The sequence below is a fragment of the Dipodomys merriami genome, unplaced genomic scaffold, assembly GCF_024711535.1.
Source record: "Dipodomys merriami isolate MVZ:Mamm:240054 unplaced genomic scaffold, mDipMer1.0.p SCAF_62, whole genome shotgun sequence".
Classification (NCBI taxonomy): domain Eukaryota; kingdom Metazoa; phylum Chordata; class Mammalia; order Rodentia; family Heteromyidae; genus Dipodomys; species Dipodomys merriami.
In genome coordinates this window covers 6,261,611-6,280,967 of record NW_027206202.1, presented here as the reverse complement: position 1 = coordinate 6,280,967, position 19,357 = coordinate 6,261,611, and the positions used below count along the sequence as shown (strand labels likewise).

The 19,357-nt window shown below is 44.7% G+C and overlaps 1 protein-coding gene across 1 annotated transcript; it reads right to left on the bottom strand.

Moving 5' to 3' along the window:
• Positions 1-228: 228 nt before the first annotated feature.
• Positions 229-18,329, bottom strand: Pdzd9 (PDZ domain containing 9). The gene is made up of 4 exons (XM_070004368.1): positions 18,244-18,329; positions 14,166-14,345; positions 7,544-7,733; positions 229-1,138 (listed from the first exon to the last, which is right to left on the bottom strand). Exons 1-4 carry the CDS (start codon positions 18,272-18,274, stop codon positions 769-771), a joined length of 771 nt encoding a protein of 256 aa, XP_069860469.1. The 5' UTR covers positions 18,275-18,329; the 3' UTR covers positions 229-768.
• Positions 18,330-19,357: the final 1,028 nt, after the last annotated feature.

The window sequence follows — 19,357 nt, the reverse complement described above, 5'->3', positions numbered from 1 at the left end:
AATACTTATTATAAGCTGATATGTTTGTTTTATATTCTGTAAAGTTCACAGTAATAGAGTGATTACATCAACTAGCATTAGTGAAGAATTACCAGAAACTATTAAAATTAAAGCTAAGTGGCTATCAGGTTGTTATTGGTGTGTTTGTAAGATTCTAAACAAGTTGAAAATCTGCCATTTGTGAGTCACAGCAGTTAAGTGATCTGGTTTTTACTACCTTTTTTGCAATAAGACTACTTCTGAAAAACAAATTCCTAATGAATCAAACCTGTTATACTATTACTTAATTTTATTTGTCACTGTGGCAATGCTTTCTCTAGTTCTCCCTCATCTCTTTCAAATAATTACTAGTGGCAAAACTTTTTTTTAAATAGTAGGGTCGCAAGAGGATTAAGGGAATTTCTAATGTGAACAACTTGCCAACAAATTTTTAAGAAAAATAAGGTATTTACCTTAAAAAGTTGGAAGTTCTCTACTATGTCCAGACATTGTGATACTGGGTTCCTCTGCTATATTTTCTAAAAGATGATAGTAAATTCTTCTTAGAAAAGAGGGTCTTGATGACCCTCTTGGTGTTGCTGTTTGAGATTTGTGAAGCCTATGAAACTTCAGGCCATCTTTTAACTGTCATATTAAAGAAGGCCTCCAAAGTGCAGTCAAGGGAGGGATTGGTCAGTCTAGACACATAGCTATAAAAATTTTTGCAAACCTGTTACAAGACACAAAACAAGAGGATTTCCAGAACAGATGCTCTTCCTTTGATACTGGTTACCCCTTGCCCTTCTCCACTTGGGCATAGTCCTCCAACCAAAAGGCATCTGAGGTAGAGGAGGCTGAGGAAGAGCTCTCTCTGTCATGCTTTACCATTGTCCAGTATGGAGATGGAGCTCTAGCTTCCCTCTGTTGATCTCTGTGCACTATCACGTCACTGTTGATATCTTTCCCAACACTAATCGCTTGACTCTTCTTTTTATATCCGTGCCATTCTCTGGAGATAGATAGTGGTCTCCTTGCAGCGTGATGCCAAACTGACCATGGATATCTATAGTACCTAAATCTCTTATCTAAAACTACATCTTCATTGTCATCACTACTTGCGGAAGAATTGTGTTTTTCCTGCTCAGGTTTCTTTGGTGTGCTGAAATGGAAAAAAGAAAAATAATTAATTGTTAATGTCTGAACATTTATTGTCTTACTTTGATTTTTTTTTTAAGACACTAAGCTGGGCACTGGTAGTTCATACCTATAATCCTAGCTACTCAGGAGGTTGAGATCTGAGGTTCATGGTTCAAAGCCAGCCCAAGCAAGAAAGGCTACAAGACTCTTACCTTCAATGAACCACCAGGAAATAACGTGGCACTGTGGCTCAAGTGCTCACCATGAGCTGAAGAGCTCAGGACAGTGCCTAGGCACTGAGTTCAGGCCTCATGACTGACCAAAAAGAACCTTTTATAAAAAAATTATCTTTCAGTAGTTGTACAAAAGAGTTGGCATTTAACAAAGCAGTTTATGAATACAGTGCCTCTTGATCAATGTTCATTCTCCCCCCCATCCCTACCAATCTTTTCTCCTTTCCTCTAAAAGTACCTTTTTCTTCTCATTTTAAGTATGTCTAAGATCCTGTCTTAAGTTATTTAATACCACTTTGTGCTAGATAACTGACCAGAATATAAACAGGCCTTACGGATGCATTAATTTCACTCAAGCTAGAGTGGCAAGGGCAATGCGGCCATCTGAGAACTGTTCTCATGAAGCACATTACAAGAATAAGAAGGATCACCCACCCAGTGCCAGTGGCTCACGCCTGTAATCCTAGCTACTCAGGAGGCTGAGATATGAGGATGTGGTTCAAAGCCAGACCAGGCAGGAAAGGCCATGAGACTCATCTCCAGTTAACCACCAGAAAACCAGAAGTGGCACTATTGTTCAAGTAGTAGAGCGCTGGTCTTGAGCTGGAGAGCTCAAGGACAGTGCCCAGGCCGAGTTCAAGTCCCATGACTGAGGAAAAAAAGAAGGAAGGATCACCAACCACTAGGAGTCAGAAGTTCAGGAGAGTCATTAGTGAATACTGGAGTTTTGTTTTCTGTGCCAGTCGGAATTCAGGGCCTGGGCACTGTCCCTGAGCTTTTTTGTTCAAGGCTAGTGCTCTACCACTTGAGCCACAGCTCTACTTCTAGCTGTTTTTTGGTGGTTATTTGGAGATAAGAGTCTCACAAACTTTTCTGTCCAGGCTGGCTCTGAACTGCAATCCTCAGATATCAGCCTCCTGAGTAGCTAGGGTTATCAACATCACTGCCCAGTGAGAGTCTTTAATTCCTGCCACATGGGGCATCATTTCTTAGCCTCTCATTGGTTCCCAGATCCAGATGTGTAGAGCATTCTTATACTTCAACCACATGTCAGCCACTCCTCAAAAGCATTAAAGGTTTTCTCTGGGGTTTTTGTTTGCTTGGGGTTTGGCTTTGTTTTTCTGTAACTTGCCTCCATTGTTGGCTTAATTATTGAAATATGCTAGTACAAATATGGCAACTATACAACCCTATGTGCTTACCAGTTCCCAGAGCAAATGCTGTCACCTGCTCTTCCTCATCCTCACTAAATCGTTCATGATTAAAATCCTCTGACCTATTCTGTCCTGCTAATGTGAAGAAAGTTTCTTCCCTGAGACCACTGCCATCCTGTCAGGCTTACTAGTGTTACTTCTATATTCCTTAGCCTGTCGTGGAGTGGGGCGGGGTGCAGGGTGCCAGGACGGCCTGGGCACTGTTTCTTAGCTTTTTCATTCTATCACTTGAGCCACAGCTCCTCTTGCAGCTTTTTTTTTTTTTTTGATGGTTAATTGGAGACAAGAATCTTGGGGGGGCTGGGAAGGTGGCTCAGTGGTAGAGTGCTTGCCTTGCATGCATGAGGTGCTGGGTTCGATTCTTCAGCACCACATAAGCAAAAAAAAAAAAAAAAAAAAAAGCCGGAAGTGGCTCTGTGGCTCTTGAGGTGAAGAGCTGAGGGACAGCGCCCAGGCCCAGAGTTCAGGCCCCACGACCGGACCCAAGAAAAAAAGTTTAAAAAAAAAAAATGAATCTTGGATTTCCCTACCTGGGCTGGCTTTCAATCATGATCATCAGATCTCAGTCTTCTGAGATCTGATGGCATTTGCCACCAGCCACCAGCTCTTTAACCTGTTTTGCTTCCTAAAATGTATCTGTTCCAGAACCATGCAGCCGAAAATGAGCCATTTTTACTGAGAGCCAGTAATCTTAAGTGGTGTGACTTTTTTTTTTTTTTCTAATCCTTGATTTAGGGTTGTAAAGGAGATTCAAATAGTCTCAGAACTACAATAGTTGTTCTGACACTCGGGTCTTCCTGAATACATAAGTGGGGGAGGGGGGAAACCCAGGGTACTTTTTTGTTTTTCCAGCAGCAAGAGGTATTAAAAAAGTGGAGCTGTGGCTCAAGTAGTAGAGCCATAGCCTTGAGGAGGAAAAAAAAAGCCCAGCAACAGTACCCAGGCCCTGAGTTCAAGCCCCAGAACATAACACCAAAAAAATTTCACTTGTTTCCTTCCTAGACCTGGTGACTCACAAATGTAATCCTAGCTACTCAGGAGTCTGAGACCTGAGGATCCCAGTTCAAAGCCAGTGTGAGCTTTGTGGCTCAAGTGGTAAAACACTAGCCTTGAGCAAAAATGACCTATCTTGTGGTTTTTAAGAGAAACCAGAAGTACAGGTTCTTTCCATGAAATCCTAGTTCTGTAAATTTAGCAACTAGTTCCAATAGTTTTCATTTTAAAATGTTTGCAGAGAATACAGCTGTGGCTCAAAGTGAGCCTCAGAGATAGCACCAAGGTCCTAAGTTAAAGCATCACAACAACAAAAAGTTTGCAGTAGAAAACTATCAAATGTATTATAAAAACCCAGATCAAAAAAATGGGAGTGGGAAGTGGTGCTGTGGCTCAGGCGGTAGAGCGCCCACCTTGAGCTGAAGAGCACAGGGACAGTGCCCAGGCCAAGAATTCAAGCCACACGACTGACAAAATTAAAAAAAAAAAAAAAAAAAAGGGAGTGTTACTGACCTCTGGATAAGGCCACCTTGTTTCTGTTTTTCTCTCCATAGCTCACTGCACTTTTGGTATAAGGGGTTTTGTTTATTGTTTTGTTCTTTGTTGGTTGTGGGGCTTGAGTTTAGGGCTTGGGCACAGTCCCTGAGCTTCTCTGTGCTCATGGCTAGCCCTCTACCACTTGAGCCACAGCGCCACTTCCGGCTTTTGAGTAGTTAGTTGGAGATAAGAGTCTCATAGAGTTCCTTGCAGGCTGGATTCGAGCCACAATTCTCAGATCTCAGCCTCCTGAGTAGCTAGGATTACAGGCATGAACCACCAGTACTTGGTGAGGAGGGGTTGTTTGTTAGCTTGGTTTGGTTTGTTGTTGGTGGGAGTTTCTTTATGCTGTGGGAGTTAAGCAAAGCACATCTGTGAGACACATTAGATGCTTGGGCCACAAGTTTGAGTCTCTGAAATATAGTTGATATATAAGATGGGTCATTTTTTACCCTTCACAAAGCCCTGAGTCATATGTTCTTGAGCCCATCTCCACAAGCAAGGCTGCATAGCTACAGCTACCAGTGTTCAGAAGTCCTAGAAGAATTGAGGGCCACTCTTGCATGAGAGCTCTGAATTTGTTACTAAAGAAAGGATCTGCTGGGTGCCTGTGGCTCATGCCTGTCATCCTAGCTACTCAAGAGGCTGAGATTTGAGAATCACAGTTCAAAGCCAGCCCAGGCAGAAAAGTCCATGAGACTCTGATCTCTAATAAACCAGTAGAAAACCGGAAGTGGCGCTCTGGCTCAAGAGGTAGAGTGCTCACCTTGAGCTGAAGAGAGCAGGGAGAGCGCCCAGGCCCAGAGTTCAAGGCCGATGACCGACCAAAAAAAAAAAAGGATCTCATATTCTACATTTCCTCCTGTTCTACAGAACAGGTACAGCTGATCCTTAGAAGAGTTCTTGTTTCAACAAAGGAGGAGGCTACAACGCTTGATAAGAAATGTACTCACTATCTTGCCCATGTAATTGTAACCCCTCTGTAGAGTATTTTCACAATAAAAAAAAAAAAGAGTTCTTGTTTCTTCTGTTACTGATAAAGAAGAAAACTCTCAGAGATTATGTAGGGGATTTGTCCAGATTCAAAGCTAGATTTCAAGTTCTCATTCATCCATTGAATAAATGAGCTTTTCACCGTATGGAAGGCTTAGAACAACAATCGTAGATTTAGAACAAAACAGATTTGGTCCCTGCTTTCATGAAGTTGACATATTCCCAGGGAGACAGAGTAAACAACTGGTTATAACTAGTTAATTAGAGTAGATATCAGCCTAATGCCAGTGGCTTACAACTGAAGCCTAGCTACTAAAGGGGCTGTGATCTGAGGATCGAGGTTTGAAGCCAGCCCAGGCAGGAAGTCCAGAAGACTCTTGTCTCCAATTAACCACAAAAAGGCCAGAATTGGAGCTGTGGCTCAAGTGGTAGAACATCAGCCTTGAGAAAGAAAAAAAAAAAAAAAAAGTAACCACATCCTGAGTTCAAGCTCCAGTACACACACACATACACACACACACATACACACACACACACACACACACACACACACACACACACACACACAATGTGATGAGAGTGAATGACAGTTTTGGGCTTTGTTTTGTTTTGTTGTTGGTTTTTGTTGTTTTTTTTTTTGTCGGTCCTGGGGCCTGAAATCTGGGTCTGGGCACTGTCCCTCAACTCTTCAGCTCAAGGTTAGTGCTCTACCATTTGAGCCACAGCACCACTTCCAGCTTTTTCTGCTTATGTGGTGCTGAGGAATTGAACCCAGGGCCTCATGCATGCAAGACAAGCACTCTACCACTGAGCCACCTTCCCAGCCCCAGTTTTGGGTTTTGACAGCAGGCCTCTACACGTTATAGACAGAAAAGCAACACATGGGATGAAGGCATGACTCCACAGTAGAGGCCCTGCCTAGCAAGAGCTATCCCCTGAGTTCAAGCCCCAGGATCACCAGAAACAAAAAAAGACAAATAAATACAAAGCAGAAAACTAAAAGCCAAATGGACTAGAGGAATGGAGAAAAGAGTCTGAGATAAAGCTAGACTATAGATCGCATAGGCTAAAAGAATATACTAAAAATTTAAGACAGAACATACCATGATCCAATTTGGAGTATAGAGCAGTCATCCCATATAAAAACTGAATAGGAGGCCAAGTGCTGGTGGTTCACGCCTGTCATCCTAGCTACTCAGGAGGCTGAGATCTGAGGATCATAGTTCAAAGCAGCCCAGGCAGAAAGTTCATGAGACTTTTGTCTCCAATTAAACACCAGAAAAATCCAGAAGCAGAGTTCTATCTCTAGCGGTAGAGCACCAGTCTTGAGAACACACGCAGGGAGACTGATCAGGCCCTGAGTTCGAGCCCCAGGACTAGCACCAAAATAAACAAAACTGAATAAGAGGTGAGAATAGATGCAGGTAGACCAAATGGTGGATTTGGGATGATTAGAGACAGGAAGAAGCACAGTGTGAGAAGACTGGAAGTTGTGAAAAAGCTTAGTGATTGATTTAGAACAATAGGGGACAATGGAAAAGTCAAACACAGCCCTAAATTGCTAGCTTATTCAACTAGGCAAACACCTCCTCCCCCAAGATCGGGCCACTGGAAGATCACTGTTAGTATGACTTGAGTACAAACTTTCTGCAGAAGTTTCATGTGGTGAATACTTGCTCCTAGCTAAATGTCACTGTTTTCTGTGGCTCTAGAAACTTCAGGAGATGCTCCATGGCTGGAGAAAAATTACACAGCCAAAACAGAAAAAAAGACAAAGAAAGAAAAGAAAAGACAGAAGTAGAAGTGTGCCTCAAGTGGTAGAGTGCCAGCTTTGAGAAGAAAAAGACAAGCAAAATCCCTGAATATAAACACCAGAACTGGCACCAATAAAAGAGGGTGCGGGGAGAGGGACTTACATGCCACTGGGAAAAATAACAGAGAGTAATAAATTGGCAATGCAAAGAGAAAGGAGAGTATAATTGCCAGCATCTAAGTTCTTTGGTTTGGGGCAGGGGTTGTATGTGGGTGTGGGTATAGCTGCTCTAGAGCCTGGGCACTGTCCCTGAGCTTTTTTTGTTCAAGTCTAACTTTAAACCATAATCCTCAGATCCCAGCCTTTTGAGTAGCTAGGATTACAGGTGTGAGCTCCCAGCACCGTCAGCGTATGTTTTAAGGGCTGATCAGATGGATACATTGCAGGTAGGTTTGGGGACAGAGTTCTTAGCAATACCTGCTGGTTGTTTTTGAACTCCGAATTACCTTTATCCTGTTTCTTCATGTGAGGGTCTGCAGAATCCTTTCCAAAAGGGTCTGAAAATTCACAGAATTATTCTGGCAGTGTCAGAATAATTTCTACAGCTCTTTAACATCTGATGAATCTGCATTAAACCAAGACCCTGTGCTCCCCAGACCCGGGGATTCTGTACTGTAACAGAGTTCCTAAATTGAATTACTTACTGTTGTTCTGGAGATTTGGCTTCTGGGATCAAATTGTATATTTCTTGCCATTCTTGGGGTATGTCGATAAAATCTCGATAAACTTTGATTTGTAGCACTGTTCCTATGGTGATATGTTGCAAAAGCTTTAAAAATTCTCGAAGAGTATATCCTAATACATTGGCGTAGCCAACACTAATCAGAACATCCCCTGGAGAAGGAAAAATAGTATGAATAAAATGAAGAGAATGGGTTGAAGAGGGCCATACTAGTTGCTGGCTTTCTTGAAAACTACTTAATTTTATGGGTTCATATTGTTGGGTTGTTTTGGATCAAGGCCAGGCTTTAGGCTCTAGTTATTAAAAAATGTTTATAGCAGCCATGCACCTGTGACTCAGGCCTGTAATCCGAGTTACTCAAGAGACTGAGATCTGAGGATCATGGTTTGAAGCCAGCCTGGCAAGAAATGCTATGAGACTCATATCTCCAATTAATCACCAGAAACTAAAAGTGGAGGTATAGCTCAAGTAGTAGAATGCCAGATTTTTTTTTTTTGTCGGTCGTGGGCTTTGAACTCTGGGCCTGAGCGCTGTCCCTCAGCTCTTCAGATCAAGGCTAGCGCTCTACCACTTAAGCTACAGTGCCACTTCTGGTTTTCTGGTGGTTTATTGGAGATAAGAGTTTCATGAAGGGGCTGGGAAGGTGGCTCAGTGGTAGAGCGCTTGCCTTGCATGCCTAAGGCCCTGGGTTCGATTCCTCAACACCACATAAGTAAAAAGAAAAAAGCCAGAAGTGGCTCTGTGGCTCAAATGGTAGAGTGCTAGCCTTTTGCTGAAGAGCTCAGAACCACAGTTCAGGCCCCACAACTGGACCCCCCAAAAAAAAGAGTTTCATGGACTTTCCTGCCCAGGCTGGCTTTGAACCACGATCCTCAGATCTCAGCCTCCTGTGTAGCTAGGATTACAGGCATGAGCCACTGGCACCTGGCTAAAATGCCAGCTTTGAGTGAAAAGCCTAAGAGACACTGTGCAGGCCCTGAGTTCAAGCATCAGTACCAACACACACACACACACACACACACACACACACACACACACACACACACACACACACGATACCATTTACTTTTTTGACAATTATTTTCTCTCTGTGTGTACACAGGGCTTGAACTTAGGGTCTGTATGCTGTTCCTTTGCTTGTATGTATGTGTGTGTATACATGCACACGCGCATGCACACACACACACACGTGAGCTTGCACTCAGATATTGGGTGCTATCCCTCTGCTTTTTCACTGGAGGCTGGCGCTCTTCCACTTAAGCCACACCTCCACTTTCAGCTTTCAGCTTTTTGCTTTCATGAGCTTCTCTGCTTGTTGGCTAGCTTCTATCCTCAAATCTCAGCCTCCTGAGTAGCAAGGATTATAGGCATGAACACCAGCACCCTGCCAACACAACTGTTCTTTGGATAATGAGGAATGTCTTGAAGGGTGAACAAATGCAGCAGTGCTACTCACTAGCCACTATGTGGAAAATGAACCACACAACTTGTGGGTGGGAGATAGGAGGGAAAAACTGGGAGAGAGTGAAGGAAGAGGTGACATTGTCCAAAAACGAAATGTACTTTCTACCTGACTTACATAACTGTAACCCCCCTGGTATATCATCTTTATAATAACACTGGTATATCATCTTTATAATAACAATTAATTTTGTGTTGTTGGTGGGTGTGGTGGTTGTGGGGCTTGAACTCGGGGCCTGGGTACTGTCCCTGGGCCACTTTGTGTTCAAGGCTAGTTCTCTACCACTTGAGCCACAGCACCCCTTCTGGCTTTTGAGGGGTTAATTGGAGATAAGAGTCTCATGGCAACTTTTCTGCCCATGCTAGCTTTGAACTGTGATCCTCAGATCTTAGCCTCCTGAGTAGCTAGGATTATAAGCATGAGCCACCGGCGCTAGCTGATAATTAAAAAATAATAATAATTTTTTAAATGTTGGGCTGGGAATGTGGCTCTGTGGTAGAGTGACATTAGTTGTAATTCTCTGCTCCCGTGCAGAATTATAGTTGGGAAAACCATTCTGGATGAAATATTGTAAGTTAGCTTGCCTTAATTGTACATAAGATGTGGAGGCAGAACATATCTTGGTTCAAAGCAATTTTATAGCTAGACCTACTTTAGGAAATCTTGGTGTGTACTGAGACTTGAACCCAGTGCCTCTCACTCTCTCTTGAATTCTTTGCTCAAGGCGAGCACTCTACCACTTGAGCCATGGTGCCATTTCCAGATTTCTAGTGGTTGCTTGGAGATAAGAGTCTCACTGACTTTCCTGCCTGGGCTGGCTTTGAACCTTGACCCTTAGATCTCAGCCTCCTTAGCAGCAAGGATTACAGGTGTGGGTCCCAGCACCCAACAGGTCTCCTATTTTAGGGCAATGTTGAACAGAAAGACAGAGGCATGGCAGCCCTGGAGCTTTTATTACAGCTTGGCAACAAAGCCCTGACCCCCAAAAGGGAGAAAACTTTAGTAATTTTTTTAAATAAAACTAAAAACAGTGAATCCTGTGTACTCATCTCCCCCACCCTAGCAGCAAAGACACTGACGGGAACAGCACCACCCAGCCACCAGGCGCTCCTATCAGGGGCAGTGAACTTAGAGCTGGAGGGCAGGAAGCGTTCCTAGGACCAGCTCCATGTGGCCCTCTTCTCTTACCTTCTTCTCCAAGCCTTGCTCGCCAGCCTTTCTGGCAAATCTATCATAGACTTGTACCCTAAATTCAGTTCCTTAACAGAACCAGTTTCTAATGCCTGCAGTGAAGAATTCTTTTTTTTTTTTTTTTTTTTTGGTCCGTTCGTGAGGCCTGAACTCTGGGCCTGGGCGCTGTCCCTCAGCTCTTCAGCTCAAGGCTAGCACTCTACCACTTGAGCCACAGCGCCACTTCTGGCTTTTTTCTTATGTGGAGTTAAGGAATCAAACCTAGGGCCTCTCATGCATGCAAGGCAAGTGTTCTACCACTAAGCCACCTTCCCAGCCCCTGCAGTGAAGAATTCTGAAGGCCACTTGCAATCAGCAAAGGCTTTGGAGAAGGAATGCAAAAGATTTGTGCTGCTGCTGCTGCTCCTTCTTCTTCCTCTTCTTCCTCTCCTTCCTTCCTTCCTTCTTCTTCTTCCTCTCCCTTCTCCTCCTCCTCCTCCTCCTCCTCCTCCTCCTCCTCCTCCTCCTCCTCCTCCTCCTCCTCCTCCTCCTCCTCCTCCTCCTCCTCCTCCTCCTCCTCCTCCTCCTCCTCCTCCTCCTCCTCCTCCTCCTCCTCCTCCTCCTCCTCCTCCTCCTCCTCCTCCTCCTCCTCCTCCTCCTCCTCCTCCTCCTCCTCCTCCTCCTCCTCCTCCTCCTCCTCCTCCTCCTTCTTCTTCTTCTTCTTCTTCTTCTATCTTTTTTGCCAGTCCTGGCCCAGGCACTGTATGAGACCCTGGGTTCGATTCCTCAGCACCACATAAGCAGAAAAAAAAGCCGGAAGTGACATTGTGGCTCAAGTGGTACAGTGCTAGCCTTGAGCTGAAGAGCTGAGGGACAGCACCCAGGCCCAGAGTTCAGGCCCACAACCGGACCCCCCCTCAAAAAAAAAAAAAGATTTGCTTCTTAAGGACAAACTCAGCAGGGTATTGGTGGCTTACACCTGTAATCCTAACTACTCAGGTGGCTGAGATCTGAGGATCCTCGTTCAAAGCCAGCCTAGGCAAGAAAGCCTATGTGACTCATCTCCAATTAACCACAAAAGCAAAAAAAAACAGAAGTGGTAGAACACTAGCCTTGATGGAAAAATCCAAATGAAAGTCCAAGGCCCTGAATTCAAATCTCAGTTCCAATACATATATATATATATATATATATATATATATATATATATAGAGAGAGAGAGAGAGAGAGAGAGAGAGAGAGAGAGAGAGAGAGAGAGAGAGAGAGAGAGAACAGATTTTTCACATTGGATAAAATTTTTGTCTTCACTAGGCACTAGTGAATCAAGCCTGTAATCCTAGCTACTCAGAAGGATGAGATCTGATGATCAAAGTTTGAAGGTAGTCTGGGCAGGGGAGTCCATGAGACTTTTATCTCCAATTAACCACCAGAAGATCGGATGTGGAGCTGTGGTTCAAATGGTACAGAGCAAAAAAGCTCTGGGAAAGGAGAGGAGAGGAGAGGAGAGGAGAGGAGAGGAGAGGAAAGGGGAAGGGAAAGGAAAGGGGAAGGGAAAGGAAAGGGAAGGGAAGGGAAGGGAAGGGAAGGGAAGGGAAGGGAAAGGAGAAGGAAAAAAGGAGGAAGGAAGGAAGGAAGGAAGGAAAGAAAAGGATTATTTATAGTCAAAAGGCAATGGCTTGTCATTCTGCTTAATTGTGTTGTAAGAGGGTGACTTTTATTAAAAGAGCAGAAAACAAACAGCTTAACTCTCTGACCATTTTGGCTGTGAAGTAAGTATGTCAGGTTGTGAATGTGATTGCTCTGATGGCAAATATTAACATTGCCCTTCATGAAGAGGCTTCAGTTTAGTATTTATGAACAACCACCTCATTACATCTCTTTTCTGTTTTAACGAGCTGTAGGAATGGCAGGCACCAGTAGCTCACACCTGTAATCCTAACTCTTTAGGAGGCTGAGCTCTCAGAATAAAGGTTCAAAGCCAGCCCAGGCAGACAAATGGAAGAGACTCATCACCAAAAAGCTGAAAGTAGAACTGTGGCTCAAGTGGTAGAGCATCAGCCTTGAGCAAACAAGCTTGACAGTACTTGGGTCCTGATTTCAAGCCCCAGGACTAGCACACACAAAAATGTCTGACTTACTGGGTCTTGGAAACTTGGTTGTACTCCCTCTTCAGTAAAGGCTCACTTCTAGTTCTTAAGTAATTGGCTTTGGGAGCTATGTTTCTAGGAATATACCAGTTTGGATCCTCAGCTCTGGCCACAGACGTGGCTGTGTATAAGTGAACAAATTACTTCATCTACATGGGTGATTAAATTTCATGATCTACATTCCGGGAGTGTCACAAAGATCAAATTCAATAATAGATGCTGGGCTGGGAAGGTGGCTCAGTGGTAGAGTGCTTGTCTTGCATGCTTGAGGCCCTGGGTTCCATTCCTCAGTACCTCAGAAACAGAAAAGGCTAGAAGTGGTGCTGTGGTTCAAGTGGTAGAGTTCTGGCCTTGGGCAAAAGAAGCTCAAGGACAGTGCCCAGACCCTGAGTTCAAGTCCCAGGACTGGAAAAAAATAATAATAGACGCAGAAACACCTCATACAATGCCTGGGACAAATAATCATTCACTGTTCATTTATTAAGCACAGACCAATAAATGTGCCAACACTATTTTCTCCCTCCCTTCCTTCCTTCCTTCCTTCTTCCTTTTTCTCTCTTTTTTTTTTTCCTTCAGTGCCAAAATTGGTAGCACCTGGGCCTGAGTTCTGAGCAGGTGCCCTGAAAAGTCTTCCACTCCCCCCTCCCCCATCCCTGTGCATCCCCTATTTCTGGGCACAGCACCAGGCCCAGGGCAGGCCCTGGGAAAACACAGATACAAAACACAGTCACTCAAAGACCTGAGAAGTAGGGTGCTATTCTTGGCAAGGCCCTTGGCCACTGCAGTCCTAGAGGGGGGTTCAAATCCCAGCTCCTTGGAATGACTGCAAGCAAGTTACTAAATACATACTTCCTGGGGCTGGGAATGTGGCCTAGTGGTAGAGTGCTTGCCTAGCATGCATGAAGCCCTGGGTTCGATTCCTCAGTACCATGTAAACAGAAAAGGCTGGAAGGGGCGCTGTAGCTCAAGTGGTAGAGTGCTAAGCCTTGAGCAAATGAAGCTCTGGGACACTGCGCAGACCCTGAGTTCCAGCCGTAGGACAGGCAAAAAAAACAAAACAAACAAACAAAAAAAACATTCTTCTTTTGTCTGTAAGGTGGATGGTGCAGAATCTACCTCTGAGGTTTTTGGTAGGGCAACGTGAAGACATGCACACAGATGCTCGCAATGAATGGTAGGGCCTATGAAAAGGAAAATTATTGTGCACAGAGGCAGGCTTTGGAATGACACTATGCTTATGAGATAAAGGTAGACCTGGACAAGGAACTCATTCTCATTGGCTTCAGTTTCTTCACCTGTAAAAGTTGGGGAGGGGAGGTGGCTTACAGTTCCCACGTAGGGTTGTCGTAAAAATTAAATGAAAACTGGCCACCGGTGGTGCATGCCACAATCCTAACTACTCAGGAGGTTGATATTTGAGGTTCACAGTTCAAAAAACTAGCTAAGCACGGGTGGCTGTTTAGACGGCAGAGATCTGAGGATCACATTTCAAAGCCAGCCAAGCAAGAAAGTCTGTGAGACTCTTCTCTCCAATAAACCACCTAAAAGCCACAAGTGGCGCTGTGGCTCAAGTGGTAGAGTGTTAGCCTTGAGTATGAAGAAGCTCAGGGACAGCACCCAGTCCCTGAGTTCAAGCCCCAGTACTGGTAGGAAACAAACAAACAAAAATCTTAATAGCACATCAACAATGAGAGCTATATAAATGTTAGCAACTGGCTGCCCTTTTGAAGGCTCCTGACTCCCTGGGGGCAGGCGGGAGGGAGGCCGGGGGAAGGCATGGTTGGGAGGCTTGGGAGACCACTCACCTGGCTTGAGTTTCCCATCCTTGGCGGCAGCACCCTTCTTGATGAGGTGCGTGATCTGAAGGTAGGGCCCGTGTTGGATGATGACGAGACCCAGCCCCAGGCTGCTCACAGTGAGTTTGGTCTTCTGAGTTCTGCTCAAGTTGTGTACAGAGGCTTTGGCCTTGAAGCTGACTCGTCTTTCTGACAGAGAGCAGGGGACATGTTTCAATCACTGATTAAAACAACACCAGGATGCCCCACCACAGATGAATGGATCCAAAAATTGTGGTATCTATACACAATGGAATATTATGCAGCCATTAGAAATGACAAAATAATGGCATTTGCAGGGAAATGGATGGAGCTAGAAGGAATCATGTTGAGCGAGGTAAGCCAAGCGCAAAGAGACAAACGGTACATGGTCTCCCTGATAAGTGGATGCTAAATCCAAAATGTTAGGTGATATGACAAAACTAACAGGACTTAAGAAACAAAGAACTCCCACTCATCTGGTCGAACCACTACTAAATATCTCCATGCTGCTGATCACATGTATGGTGTATAACATGTGTACACTGTTATATTTTATATCCAGGAAAGTTAGAATGAATTTGTGACTTTAAATGAGCATCATTATTCCACAATACTGTGAAATTTGGGAAATTATGTAATCACTTAATCACAATTAAAAAAAAAAAGAACCTCGGGGAAGGTAGGGAGGGAAGGGTTAGTAGGGAGAAAACAATGGAGGGGGTAACAATGCTCAATAGGAAGTGTACTCATTATCTTGCTCATGTAACTGTAACCCTCTGTATAGTATCTTTACAATAAAATTTTTTTAATTTTTTAAAGTATTAAATTAAAAAAAAAACAGCACCATGGCAAATTGGCTCTAGGGTTCTGAAGCTAAACTCCTGCCACAGCTACTGTGAAAGTGTTATGGGACACACGCGCGCACGCGCATGTGTGCACGATCACATCTTGAACTTCAGGACCTGGGCTATGTCTTTTAGTGTTTTACTCAAGGCTGGCACTCTACCACTTAAGCCACAGCTCCACTCCTGGCTTTTTGCTGGTTAACTGGAAATAAAAAAATTTCCTGGATTTGTCTGCCAGAGCTGGCTTTGAACCATGACCCTCAAATCTCAGGCTCCTGGGCAGTTAGGATTACAGGCATGAGCTACTGGCACTCAGCAATGTTATAGGAATTAAATAAGACCATTAAAGGGCCATTGCACAAAGCCTGGTCCACTGAGGGTGCTTAACTGGTGTTATCTATTCACTTAACATATATTTATTGATTCTAGGCAGTGTGGGTAGGCCCTGGTTTTACTGTGGTAAGCCAATGCATATTTCTGTGTGTGTGTGTGTGTGTGTGCGCGTGCGTGCGTGCACAGGTCCTGGGGCTTGAACTTAGGACCTTGGTGCTATCCCTGATTTTTTTTTTCTCAAGACTAGCTTTCTATCACTTGAACCACAATTCCACTTCCAGGTTTTGGTGATTCATTGGAGATTTCCTGCCTGGGTTGGCTTTGAGCCTCAATCTTAAGATCTCAGCCTCCTGAGTAGCTGGGATGATAGGTGTGAGCCACTGGTGACTGATTGCCTGTTTCTTATCTGTAAGGATATAACATATTACAGCTTAGCGGAGTAGACAACTGCCAGGCATTTATGCCAATGTGAATGGAGCAGCTGTAACCTGTGCAATGAAAGGAAAAGGCAACAGAGTGCCGGGTGGTAACAGGGAGCCAAGGTCCCACCTCACCTTGGGATAGTGGATTAGGCTTCCTGAAAAAAACAAAACAAAAAATGAATCAAGAGTCAAAGAACCAATAGGAAGCCAGGCACCAGTGGCTCTCGCCTGTAAATCCTACTACTCAGGAGGCTGAGATCTGATGATCACAGTTCAAAGCTTGCCCAGGCAGCAACAATCTGGGAGACCTTTATCTCCAATTAAACACCAGAAAACCCAGAAATGGCACTGTGGCTCAAGTGGTAGAGTGCTCGCCTTGAGCTGAAGAGCACCCAGGCCCAGAGTTCAAGTCCATGACCGACAAAAAAAGAAAGAAAGAAAAAAGAACCAATAGGAAATATTTCGGCAAAGGAAGATGGGAAATAGCAAACCTCCTCAAGGTTCTAAGACAGGACAGGATGAGTCCTGTTGAAACATGAGAAGACTAGTAAAAGTAGGGGGGAGGGCAGCTGGTGCTCAGGTTGATTCCAAGGAAAAAACAGATGTCATTGAAGCTGGATGTGACCAGATTTGCTTTTTTTTTTTTTTTTTCTTGGTTGACGGGCTTGATCTCAAAGCCTGGGTGCTGTCCCTGAACCTCTTTGTGGCTCCAGGAGAGCACTCTACAACTTGAGCCACAGCGCCACTTCAGTTTTTGACTGATTAATTGGAGCTAAGAGTCTCATGGGGAATTTTCTGCCTGGGCTGGCTTCAAACCATGATTCTCAGATCTCAGCCTCCTGAGTAGCAGTACCTGGCTTAGATTTGCATTAAAAAAAAAAAAAGAATCACTGTTTTGGGCATGGTGGTTCATGCCTATAATCCTAGCTACTTAGGAAGCTGAAATCTGAAGATCTCAGTTTGAAGCCAGCCCAGACAGAAAAAAAAAAAAATCCATCATTTCCAATTTTTCAGCAAAAAAGCCAGAGATGGAGCTGTGACTACAGTGGTAGTGTGCTAAGGGGAAAAAAAAAGTCAAGTAAAATTGTCCTGGTTTTAAGTTCAAGCTCCAGGATTGGCACCAAAAATATAAAGTACTACTACTACTATTAGTAATAATAGTGGCTGCTGTGTGTTTTGTGGGTTGAGGCCCAGAGTAGATTGAAAAAATATAAAAGGTATTACAGTCACTATAGTATGTCATCATTGTGACCCAGGAAATGGTTAGAAGGTGGATTCAAAGACCTTTGGGAAGAAAATCCAAAGACCTTAGGGAAAACTGGTTGTGTGTGGGAGGAACTGAAACTTATTTTCTCCAGAACCACATCTCACAAGCAAATATTAGGGCTGAGAAGGTGGCTCAGTGGTAGAGTGCTTGCCTTGCATGCCTGAGGCCCTGGGTTCGATTCCTCAGCACCACATACACAAAAAGAAAAAAGCCGGAAGTGGTGCTGTGGCTCAAGTGGTAGAGTACTCGCCTTGAGCTGAAGAGCTGAGGGACAGCGCCCAGGCCCACAGTTCAGGCCCCACGACCGGACCCAAAAAAAAAAAAAAAGCAAATATTATTTAAAACAAGGGCCTCCCCTCTGCCCATCCCAAGAAGCTTTTAGAAGGCTCCTCCTTTTCAGTGCACAGAAGATTTCTGCACAGAGCTGTTTTCAATAACCCTTTCCAACATTGCACCCCCAATTCCTGTCACAAAGACTAGCAACATGCTCCAGCTTGCCTTTGCTGAGTTCATGTGATGTTTTTCAGGGCTCCCACAGTTATTGGGAGCTCATGGGTAATCTGAACCCTTTCCTCAAAGCCCATCTCCAACCCCAGTTTGCAAATTATATGTGCTTATCATGGAATCTAGTTTCAAAAGACAACAGAGTTAAGAGCAGCCAGACTCAAGAAGCTTCATTGATGACTCCCATTTTTTTTTTTTAATTGTCATTTCCTTTTTCATGTCCAGGGGCTTGAACTCAGGGACTGGATGCTGTTCCTAAGTTTTTTTTTTTGCCTAGTGCGCTACCACTTGAGCCACATCTCTACTTCCAGGTTTTGGGTCGCACAAAGTTTCCTGCCCAGGTGGGCTTTGAACTGTGATCCTCAGATCTCAGCCTCCTGAGTAGCTAGGGTTACAGGTGTGAGCCACCGGCGCCCAGCTTGACTCCCTTTTTTAAAATGACCTTCTCCACAGAAAATGAGTGTGTATGGCCAAGGCCAAGGCTAGACGCTGGGTAATTCTGGGGGGTGGTGGGCCTGCTCCTGGCCTTGACTGTCGTGGTGATGGTTCAACGTGGGTCTATGTGAGTCAAAGCTCATAGATCTGTCCACTGAGAAGCAAGGTCCTTACTATCTGGAGATTACACCTTGCATGGGGCACAAGAGGCAAGCAGGCCAGCCACCCACATCACCACCCTGTCCCTACCCCCCCATTACCAGTTTTGCTTTTCTGGGAGGCCCTCTCCATGACCCCGGGGGGCGGGCGGCTCGGGATCGCCTCCCGGGGGCGAGGCTGGAGTCGTTCCAACTCCCAACAGTTTGGAATCCCGAAGCCCGCGCCCGGCGCCAGTCAACCGCGGGCAGAAGGCCGACTTGGGGCGCCGTCCTGAGACGGCCGGCAGGCGGCGCTGCGAGGCCGCAGCCCAGGATTTGGGCTGCTTTGTATACTGCAAGGGAAATCACCAGAGCTGCCAAGCAAAGGCCACGTGTGAAAACTTTCAGTGACAAGGAAACTTCTGCTGGACCAATCGGAGTGCAAGGCTCACACACTTGTGTTCTTCGCTTATGGTGAAACCCTGAAATGGAGACTGGGAGAAGAAGATCACAGGAGATCTCAGAATATTTAGAAGATCCTAGACACACACACACACACACACACACACACACACACACACACACACAGAAGATCCTAGACGCACACACTCACACATACACACACACAGAAGATCCTACACACATACACACACACACAGAGAAGATCCTAGACACACACACACACACACACACACATACACACACAGAGAAGATCCTAGACACACACACACATACACACACAGAGAAGATCCTAGACGCACACACTCACACACACACAAAGAAGATCCTACACACATACACATACACACAGAGAAGATCCTAGACACACACACGCACACACACACATACACACACATAGAAGATCCTAGACGCACACACTCACACACACACAGAAGATCCTACACACACACACACACACACACACACAGAGAAGATCCTACACACACACATGCGCACGCATACGCACACACACACACACACACACACAAAGCCGAGCTCCTGGATGATGGTATTTGCAATACAGTTGTATCAACAGCTCCAACTGCTTTTCCACTGTGCTTTACTTATGGATACCTTGAATGAGAAAAGGCCAAGGGTTGGCTGAAAACAATGAGTCACTATTAGGCAAGGAATGAATGCTTCCTTCTCGCTAGATCTTTTTTTTTTTCCTTTTCAAAATAATAATCCTCCCTCCCACACAGACTCGCTCATACAACAAATATTCACGGGAAGCCGC

Coding starts and splice junctions, on each gene's coding strand:
- Pdzd9 (XM_070004368.1), bottom strand. CDS start 18,274: ATGGAGAGGGCCTCCCAGAAAAGCAAAACTG. Junction 7,734..14,165: donor GGATGGGAAACTCAAGCCAG/GTGAGTGGTCTC, acceptor TTCCTTCTCCAG/GGGATGTTCTGATTAGTGTT. Junction 1,139..7,543: donor GCCAAATCTCCAGAACAACA/GTAAGTAATTCA, acceptor TTTCCATTTCAG/CACACCAAAGAAACCTGAGC.